Source organism: Centroberyx affinis, unplaced genomic scaffold (assembly GCF_046629955.1).
Source record: "Centroberyx affinis isolate AG114_WGS23_722 - 3 ecotype Tasmania unplaced genomic scaffold, CSIRO-AGI_Caff_v1 ptg003586l_1, whole genome shotgun sequence".
Classification (NCBI taxonomy): domain Eukaryota; kingdom Metazoa; phylum Chordata; class Actinopteri; order Beryciformes; family Berycidae; genus Centroberyx; species Centroberyx affinis.
The window spans coordinates 20,533-31,068 of record NW_027281512.1 but is presented as its reverse complement, the minus strand read 5'-3'; the positions used below and the strand labels follow the sequence as shown (position 1 = coordinate 31,068).

The following is a 10,536-nucleotide window of genomic DNA, read 5'->3' as shown; positions in this document are numbered from 1 at the left end:
GTATAATCAGTCTGAAGAAGGTCTGACTGGAAACCACACATCATGGTTTGGCTGTGCACTCTGTTGGTGCTGTAGTTCCAATGCTGGGCAGTAGGGGGTGCTAAGAGACAGGGGGGCAAATGTAGAGATTGGTACTGGGAAAATAGTTCTAAATTGAATGGGGTAGGCAGCAGTGTAATGTGCCAAGGACAGGAAACATGTCAGACATGAGTATATTTTGAATAGGGACTCACCCCTGTTGATTTCCACTTTATTTATCATCCATTGGTCACAACGATACCATACAAAACCAACTTCCAACATGGAACTCCATTGGACTGTGATTATCTTAGTACACACACACATTCAATAACAAAATTAAATACAATTAATTTTATAAAATAAACTGGGTAGAAGCAAAGACATTAAGTGATATTAAGACATGCAGTGACAATATAAAAAATAGACATTTGTTTTATTTTTCTGTACAAACATACATGGACACATATAAATATATAGAAGTAAAAAAGAGTGTATTTTTAAAATACAAAGGTCAATTGTACAATCACATTCCGTATAACAAAACGGGAGACATACCACGATATTCGAGTGAGTTTGCTTTTTCCACAGACACTGTACAATACTGTACATTGTAAAAGCAAAAGAAAGAGCACACAACTGTTGATTTCTCCCTGTGGAGTCCGTCCACACTGCTGTAAACATTACAAACAAAGAAGGATCAAGTCTTCTTGGTGTATTTTTGTTTGAAGTCTTATGTTCATTCAAGCAACTTTTGGAGAGACTTTAATAAACAACTAAGCAATCTGTTAGAGTGCTTGCTTTGATGTCTTTCAGTCACCTTGATCAGTACTTCAGTGCAATACTTTACTTTTCTCTTTAAGTCTTTGCGTTTCATATAGCACTGAGTGGTAAGAGGATGTTTGGTAAATAAACAATACGAGCATTACAATGAATGAGAAAAAGTCATCATAAAGTTCATATATGTTGGCACGAAGAAAAACATTGCCAGAACTTGGTGAGATGCTCTCCCATCACACAGCGAAATCAAGTCATATTTCTCCCCCTCTCTATCTCTCCTTCTCTCTCCCTCTTTATCTCTAGCTCTGCCTGACATCCTGCAGCAGTTTATTAATCTCATTGACCAGCTCGCTGGCATCCATGCCGACCTCATGGCGGCTCTCGCTGCGCTTGCTCCCTTGGTGGCCCTGATGGAAGACGCCATCAAACTCATCCTCCTCATAGTTCTCTGGGATTTCCTCCATGGCTGGCAGCCATTTTAGGTGTGGTGGCTGTCCATTGGTGGAGGTGGAGGTGGAGGAGGAGGAAGAAGGAGTAGAGGAGGAAACATGATTGGCACCCACAGATCCGTTTCCTGGGTTTAGATAGTGGGTATTGGCTGCCCATGCAGCTACACCTGGAGGATAGGCAGGAGCTTTCCCACCCGGCAACAGCCCCTTCCGGTTGTCCTGTGGAACAGCGTTGTTGGTTGTGTGGTTAACAACTAGGCTGCTACCGCATCCGCTTCCTCGCTCAAGGGTCGATGAGGACACGGGCGCGCTTGTTTCGGTGCACTCGGCATATGAGTCCACATTGGGGGGGAGGAGCCGCTGGAAGACGCTGTTCATCTCTGTGAGGAGGGAGCCAGCCCCTCCTCCTGCTCCACACGCATCACTTGCTCCAGCAACAACTCCCCCGGCCCCGACTTCTTCGCTGCCAGGCTCCTTGCCAAAAGTGGAGAAACTCTTGCGGCGCTCCGAGTCAAGGGAGGCCTGGTCGTCATCGAGCGGGGGCTGCTGGGAGGACTCCTCCCCGGGGATGTACATGTTGTTGCGGTAGTCTGAGGAGGAAGCAGGGGAGGAGAGTGGGGGCATCCAGCACTGGTCAGAATGTCCCAGGACACGACATTCATCCGTGCACAGTCTCATAGCTAAAAGACAAAAAAAGAGACACAGAAACATTCAGGCACAGGTTCAGCTACAGAAAACTTTTGCTTATGACATTTCCTTGGGACAGAAAAGCATCTTAGACGCAGGCTCTGTATGAAGAGACACAAAATAGGGAATAGGAGTGATTGGAAAACAAAAGGAACAACTTGAACAACAGATGTGCAAAAGTGTAAGGCACAAATGGACTTTGTTTAAAACGTTCATTGCTGTGGTAGAAAATGTCAATATGCTTGAATAAATCATAGTGTCAGAGACACGGGAGGGAAGATGTTATCTTTGAACAGATACACAGTTTCAGTCAGTCCTTGATAGTGGAAGCAGACATGGGTTAAATAGTTAATAATAATCTGAATAATTCTTAGCATTTCTTTTTTCTAAGCATTTATAACTCTGCTTGGAATACCAGATGGGTGGGCTTTACAGCTTCATGGGTAGTGTCAACTAAGTCTCCTAAATTAGCCTTTCGAACACTTTTTTAAGTATTTGAAAGTCAATGTATGGAAGTGTTAAAACCTTTCTGCCAGTTACTGTATTGAGAGATAAAATAACTGCCAAATCCTACACAAGTGGTACTTCATAATGGATAAAACAAATTGTTTGCAAATACTACTTGGCGGAGGTCAGGTGGGTATATTTGGCAAGTCAACCAAACATCCTAACAGCAGACAAGAGAGACGAACAGCGAAAAAATGTCATATACGTATCTTATGTAGTTGAGGCAAGATTTGTTTGTTTAGTTCTGTTCATATCTGGCATGAATAGCCACATTTGCCCATCTAAATAGAAAAATCTAAACAAATTAAATCTATTGAAGAGAAACAGGGATAATCCTCCCTCTCGGCCCATTATCTCCTTCCCCTCCCCTTTTTTCATATTTCCATAAAAGATAAAGGAGGGAAGAGGGGGGAGAGAAGGAGCAAGAAGGGAGGAAGGAGGGGTGTAACACCACAGAGTCTTTCCCTCCCTCCTTTTCAAAGTAAATAGATAAAATAACAGGAACGAGGGGGAGAAAGACCGAAAGATAGAAAGACTGTCCATGTCTGCCACCCCTCCCCTTTTCCATCTCAATAAAGATAGGGAATACAATAACAAGGAGAGAGAGAGAGAGAGAGAGAGAGAGAGAGAGAGAGAGAGAGAGAGAGAGAGAGAGAGAGAGAGAGAGAGAGAGGAGAGAGGAGAAGCTCTCAGGCATGTAGGAAAAGAGGGAGAGAGTCAGGGAGAGAGAGAATAACATCATTCTAAAAGCAATTACTATGAATTCTCCTCAGTTCAGACATGAAAGCGCACCACTGTCACTCACCGGGGGGAAAAAAAAGAGAAAGAAAAGAAAAAGAAGGGAGGAAAAAAACAGTACCCTGAGACGCATACCGATGAGTGACAGGCGACTCATCTCCGCTCCAGGGAGGATTTTACAGACACGACTCTATCTTAGGGGCAGATAACGCACGCGCACACACATACACATACACATACACACACACGCACAAACAACCAGACACACAGTAACCTCTCTCAGTGTGATAACGAGCGTGGAAATGAGGGCTGTGTGGAAGAATGGGGCTGAGTACAATGGGGATTGTGTCGGCAACAGGGTGAATGGAGTGGCTGTATAGGCAGGTGTAGAGACGAATAATAGGCTTGGTGCTGACACTGTCCATGGTGCTGAAGCGTATGTGTGGGCAGATACATTAGAGAGCTGGGTGTGGTCTGCAGCAGCAAGGTGCAAGTCAATACACTCCCAGCTCGCTTAAGTCAGAATGTGAGAACAATCTGCAATTCTTGGGGATTCTTGATAATTGCTTCATAGATCAGACATGACAAACTAAGGTTTCTCAATATTTGGGTTTTTCAATATTTGGTTTTTCAATATTTGAATCAAATACAAACAGCTGAATTGACTGAATTGAAAACTAACTGAGTCCAACTTATGGGAGGTCACTGGAAACTCTGACTCCCTATAAACTGTCACAAACTGCAGCTGTTCTTTTTATAAAATCTGATTAAGAAGTTGAGATGCAATAGCGCCCTGAGGTGAGGTGACAGCTGAGTGTGAGGTGCTGGGACAGAGTGTGTTATGTATGTGACTCGCACTGGGTGGAGCCAATTTGGCAAGTCACGGTGAGGCAGGTCAGAAAAGAAAGCATAAAACGGTTGTGGTCCACAGCAACTATGAATGCGGGAGACTGTCAGAAGGCTTTAGGTGGGTTATATCACAGCAGCTCACCTGGGTGGAGGCGATGGTGCATTTCAAGGTGGAGCAGGTCAGAGAAGCCCTCCCCCAGCAGCAGCCTGTCCACGGGGGACTCCCGTCCCATGTCATAGTCACTGTCCCCCGCCTCGCTGTCCCCACGACCACTGTCCTTCAGGCTGAACTTGTCCATGTCCTGCAATGCATACCTGGTAGGTGCCGATGAAAAAATCACAAACACACACATAGGTTAGAGGTATTGTATCTGAAATACAAATTGCACAGTTCATACACAAGTTCATGTTTGCAAATATAAAACTGTTTCTTCGTTTTTAATAGCAATGCATTCGGTGTTGCTTGATGATAGCTGTTGATGTCAAAGATTCATGAAAGCTGAAATCTGTCCTTAGAGGAGACTAATGGGGAATGAATCCATCATACAAAACTTAAGACCGCTTCAAGAATCAATCAAATCTCCAGGCAAGGCTAGGCCCATAAATCCTACATGCAGGTGAAACCCATCAATAAATCTAGCACAGCAGCCACTAGGGCCATCAATAAATCTATCATCTGGTAAACTTAAAGTATTTATCAAGAGGATATTATGATGATGTGGGCAAAATAGTGATGGATGCAAACTTTACAGTGTGAGCCCAAATCTTGAAGAGAAATAGCAGGAAACTTGGCGTGACATTTAGACAAATGAGTCACATACTTTTGAACTGAGTGATATTGATATGACAACAACTGGAATATGAAGAATACATTTACACCCCATCACACAATGATAAACAAGTGATTTAAAATGTAAATAAAAACAAAATCTTTTGGGGGAGGAGGGGCTGAGGGTAGGGGTAAATTACCTGTAGCTGCGGGAGTATTTGTTGCCACGGAAACTGGGTCTGGGCTGGTACTGGCCCTGATGGAGCATGGACAGAAGCTGTGAGACTTGCTACATCCAAAATAACAAAACAAACAAAATAAAACAAACAAAAAGAAACAGAAAGGGGGGATGAATAACAGATGGAAAACAGGGAAAAAAGAGACAACACAGAAGACAAAATAATGGATGAGTAAACACAAAATGGATGATGGGGAGGCTGCTGAAAATGGATGAGACAAAATGGATGACGTTAAAACAAAGAGGAGGGGAGGAGGGTGAGTCTAGATGAATATGGAGACATATGACTGAGGGGTGAGTTGTGGTTATGATGGAGGTAATGGTGACAGGGTGTAAACAAGGTAAAGACAAAGACACATCTATAATCATCAACAGTATTAATGAGAATCAGTTTGAACTACAGGGCAATGTTGATTAAGTCACTGTCACACATGGAGATGAGCTAATTTGCTCAAACGGTGACAGCTGTGTGAGGATGAGGGAGTTGGTGTGTGTGTGAGACTGTGTGTGTGAGAGAGCAAAAATCTGGAAGGGGAAAGGGGGCGATGGAACACATTTGAAATTATGAGAATAATTTGTGCGTGTGTGTGTGTGTGCTCACCTCCACTGGTGGTGTTGCATGTGCCAGTTCCAGGGCAAAGCTCTCTGGAATGTGATTGGATGAGATGGTCACTAAGCTGTTCAAGGATTGGCGACTGTGGTGGTTCTGCCGACTCCCCATCGGTGCCCGTTCCATGGGGGGCGTGGCAGAAGGCGAGCGATGGTGGGCTCTGATAGGCAGGGTCCCATTCACTGTGGGAACCAGGGTGATGTCACCTTTGTGGATTTGGCGTGAGGGTTTCTTTGGATGGTGCTGGTGGGTCGATTCAGCTACCCGGCAATTGTAGGAGTGCCTGGTGTCTTTCTTCTCCCGATTACAGCGAGCAGCAAACACCACCATGATGACCAGGAGCAAGGCACAGATGGCCCCCAGGGAGATGATGATGATCAGTGATGCATCTAGGGAGGACTCCCCCTGGTCCATCACCTGGACGTGGTTCTCCATGTTCTCATAGAGGGTGATCTTCAGAACTGCCTTGGCACTGAGGCTCTCACTCCCCTGGTCTCGGACCACCACCGTCACCTCGGCGTGTTCATGGGGGAAGTTCTCCAGACTTGCGTTGGCATGGATTTCACAGGTTCTTGGATCAATAATGAAGAAGCCCTCCTCGTTGCCGCTGGTGATGGAGCAGATAAGTTCAGCGTTGACACCTGTATCGCGATCAGTCGCCCTGACCACAGTTACTAAATGACCGGCCTCTGTGAACTTTGATGCGGGTACATCAGCAGTGAAGTTCCATAGCTGGGGCACCACGATGACTGGGGGGTTGTCATTCTCATCCAAGATGTTCAGGACAACTGTAGCATTGCTTAGCAATGATGGTTTTCCTGAATCTTTGGCCTGAACAACAAAGGAGATGCGGCTGACGTCCTCACGGTCAAACGTACGTAGTGCATAGATGGCCCCATTAGACGGGTCGATGGTGACGTAGGTGGAGATGGAGCTCCCATGGACAGAGTTTTCCAAAATGGAGTAGCTCACCTGTCCATTGGCATCCAGGTCAGGGTCATTGGCCATGAGGGAGGTCAGATATGCTCCGGGGGCATTGTTCTCTGATTTAAAGATCTCATAGCGGCCCTTCTCAAAACGTGGTGGGTTGTCATTTTCATCAGTGACATGCACTGTGAAGTGTTTGACAGTGGAGAGACTGGGTGTCCCCCGGTCCTCTGCTACAACAGTCAGACTGAACTCTGACCTCTTCTCCCGGTCCAGGGAGACATTGGTCAAAATCATGTAGTTGTTCTCATAGGTCTTCTGCAGTTTGAAATACCCCTGGCCGTGCAGTTTACACTCTACCTCCCCATTTAACCCAGAGTCCAAGTCCTCCACCCTCACCAAAGCCACAAATGTATCCAAAGGAGAAGCCTCAGATATATAGGCTGCATCCCCATTTCCTTGGGAAGACATGAGATTAATGCTAATGTCCGGTTTATTGTCATTCACATCTACCACTTTGACCAGGATCTTGCAGTGAGCGGGCATTGAGTTTGGACCCATGTCCTGCGCTTGCACATCAATGTCGTAAGAGGCGGCGCTCTCATAGTCCACGCGCCTGATCAGGGTCAGGTGACCACTGTCGGGGTTGATTTTGAACGTCTCCATTATTTTGGGGGACACGTGACTACTGAAGGAGTAGACAATTTTGGCGTTCGTGCCCTCGTCCGCGTCTGTGGCATTCAAGTCAATTAGCATTGTGCCAACAGGTGAATTTTCTGGCAGATTTATTACATATGAGGACTTGTCAAAAATAGGACTGTTATCATTTGAGTCTGCAACACTGATTTTGAGGAGTGTCGAACCTGTTCTCGGGGGAACGCCCCTATCAGAGGCCGTATATTGAAGTTCGTAACCTGAGCGCACCTCCCGGTCCAGTTCCCTAAGCACCACCAGCTCAGCATATTTAGCCCCGTCAGTCCTGGATTGGATGTCAATCTTGAAGAAGTTGCTGGGCTCCAAGGCATACGTGTACAGAGAGTTCTCCCCGACATCGGGGTCTGTGGCGCTGTCCAGGGGAATGCGCGCTCCCACGGCCGCGCTCTCGGAGATCTCAATGGGAATGACGGAGCGGGCGAACTGGGGCGCGTTGTCGTTGATGTCCAACACTTCCACTTCGACGTGAAACAGCTGCAGGTGTTCGGTGGGAAGGGTCAGCACGTCGAATTGAATAGAACAGTTTAGGTTCTTTTCGCAGAGTTTCTCGCGGTCAATTTTGGTCCTGATGCTGATTTCACCGTCCTGCTCGCGCACCGTGAGGAAAGACGAGCTCCCTCTTTGCATAGCTCTAAAGCGCAGCGACACTGTGCTCGGAAGTTTGGCCAGAACATCAGCTACATCGTCTTTCAAACGGGCAATAACCGTGCCAACCTTCTGCTCCTCGTAAATCTGATATTTCAATGTCTTACCGGTGACGTGCTGTGTTGCCAGCGCCAAAACAGCCATAACTTTCCACATTCTGATCAAAAAGAGTCCTTTCATTTTTCCAGGTTGCATGTTTGACCAGTGATAGCCGAAATAGACCCCAAAATAGCTCCAAAAATGCAACACAGCTCAGTTCCCGTCGAAACTTATTAAATGCTGTGCGCTCTCAGTCAGCAGTTGCATTGCTTTCTCCGCGGAGCGAGGAGAAAAAAACTACACACATTCGATTGCTATACAAAATGCAGGCTCTACCGAGTTGCACAAATTTCCATAAAACATCCAAATTGATCTCTATCTCTCCTTCCTTGTCATACAAATCTGTTGCGCACATCCAGTGTGTGGGAGAACCAATTGAGCGTTGCTGAAATCTGTGCGCCTTTCTCCCTCTCCTCCCTGCGTCTGGTCTGTGCGCCGTGCGCTCTCTGTCGCTCTCTCTCTCCGTCTGAGGTGCCTCAGCACACAGGCTTCCCCAAAATAACCCGCCTCAAACCAACTAGTTGAACAACAGCCACGGCCCCTTTCACATCCCAGGGCAGACAAAACGCTTCCTAAATCAAAAGCTGGCTGGTGACCACTCAAAACACACAAGAAAGGAGGGACGAGAAGGCGGCGCAAGAGGGGAAGAAGGGGGTGAAAGAGAGAAAGTGGGGGTAAAACTCCGCCCTGCAGGGCTCACTTTCCACACTTTCAGCTAACAAGCGTGCCCCGACAATGGACAGAGAAGAAAATAACTCAGGACAAACTTTCATTCGCAGAGGCTTAGGCTGCCGTTTTTCACAGCCATAAAACCACAGGAAGGTTTACGAGTCTCCCGCTTCGGGTCTGTTCTCCCTAGACAGCGAAGAGGCATAAACAGTCTAAATTCCCATTAGACAAGAGAAAAAAAAATACTACAGTCACCTTAATCATCAGCTTTGTCACCCTTCAACCTGGCCAAGGGGACAAGGGTTTGTAGCCTCAGTTATCCTAAGCCTTGATAGGCATGCCATACCGATGAGTTATAACATGTAACCAGCTGTCACACCTACATCTGCCTGACGCACTTGCATTAGCATGGATGCTTGCCATGTGCTTATGTGTTAGTTGTCTGTTTTTCTGCCCCCCCCCCCCCACACACACACACACACACACACACAGGCACTCTGCACTTAGATGTTTTAGCATTTTTTTTTTCCACAAACGCCTCCTCTCCTAATCTGTGGCTGTCTATGGGAGAGTATAAGCCGGGTAAGCTGTGTGGCGAATCGCGGTGAAAGGAAGCCGGACTCTAATGAATGCCTTTAAAGAGTTGGTCACGCCGAGGAACAGCTCTGTCCCCCGTGCATAAAGCTGTTCAACATCACTCCAAAACCCCCGCAGGATGGATTTTCGATAACGAGCGCAGCACCCAAGCTCACCAATTCGCACATGCATTTCCAGTTTCCCATAAAAGTAACATTCCCGCACAAACGCAAAAACACACACACAGGGAAAAACACACACAGATACCCAGAGAGAGAGAGACCAAGAGACAGAAGGAGAGAGAGAGAGATCTAAGATTTAACGAATGTGCGCAACTGGGACTGTACATTCTGGAGACCATCTGGCGCGGTTTGTTTGGCACCAGGACCTGGCGATTACAGCCGACCAAACATGGTTCCAGCGGAGCCCAGAGTCCCACACAACTGTGAGGAAATGAGTTGTCATGGGGGGTCGGTGCCTAGCAAGTTGCTTTTCAAGATCCATTCACACCACACCAGTTGGAGAGATGCGTGCGTGCGTGCGTGAGTGCGTGTGTGTGTGTATGTGTGTGTGTGTGTGTGTGTGTGTGTGTGTGTGTGTGTGAGAGAGAGAGAGAGAGAGAGAGAGAGAGAGAGAGACACACACACACACACACACAGAGACTTAACCGGTATCTCACTGACATGCACATCTTATCAATAATTAGGAGTGCATCCGTTATTGTGGTGACATGAAAGGGAGATTCCAATGAAACTCATAAAATATGTATACAAAACGTCACAAACAAGATATAACATATTATAGCTGAAGTCCGAGGTGACATACAGGTGACTGGTGAGGTGCTGGTATAAAGCATACGCCTTCCCTAAAATATAGGCTGCAAACCCATAATTGTCTTTGCCAGTCCCGCTGACCGGTTATTGTCGAGTAGAAGTCATTTCTCAAGTAACCCCAAGCAATTTCAGAAGCATTTCAGAGGATCATAATTAACATTATGAAGAAATAGAAAGATAGAAAATCTGCAAAACAAATGAATAATTTACCACCAGCTGCTACCAATGTCTGCATGAGAAATGGAATCAGCTCACGGTTAAGGAAGATTTTGGCCTATAGAGGGTTATCCATTTGAAGCAGGTAATTCACTTAAACTGTGTGGACTTTTAATTTAATGCTATGCATCTGCACAAATGCTATAGCTTTCTGCACATTTGCTTGGAGATAATAGCCTATTAGATATTCCAAACGTGCATGGACACCAACC

At 46.2% G+C, this 10,536-nt stretch overlaps 1 protein-coding gene across 1 annotated transcript; it reads right to left on the bottom strand.

Annotated features, from left to right (window-relative positions):
* Positions 1-251: 251 nt before the first annotated feature.
* On the bottom strand, positions 252-8,075 carry pcdh18a (protocadherin 18a). Its single transcript, XM_071540217.1, has 5 exons — positions 5,637-8,075; positions 4,998-5,053; positions 4,171-4,343; positions 1,503-1,927; positions 252-1,466 (listed from the first exon to the last, which is right to left on the bottom strand). The coding sequence occupies exons 1-5, from the start codon at positions 8,073-8,075 to the stop codon at positions 1,098-1,100; spliced, it is 3,462 nt and encodes a 1,153-aa protein (XP_071396318.1). The 3' UTR covers positions 252-1,097.
* Between the last annotated feature and the right edge of the window lie 2,461 nt (positions 8,076-10,536).

Excerpts from the sequence above, each read along its gene's own strand:
- pcdh18a (XM_071540217.1), bottom strand. The coding sequence starts at position 8,075 with ATGGCTGTTTTGGCGCTGGCAACACAGCACGTCACCGGTAAGACATTG. Across the intron at positions 4,344-4,997 it reads AAATACTCCCGCAGCTACAG|GTATGCATTGCAGGACATGG; the intron begins GTAATTTACCCC and ends GGCACCTACCAG. Across the intron at positions 1,928-4,170 it reads GCACCATCGCCTCCACCCAG|CTATGAGACTGTGCACGGAT; the intron begins GTGAGCTGCTGT and ends TTTGTCTTTTAG.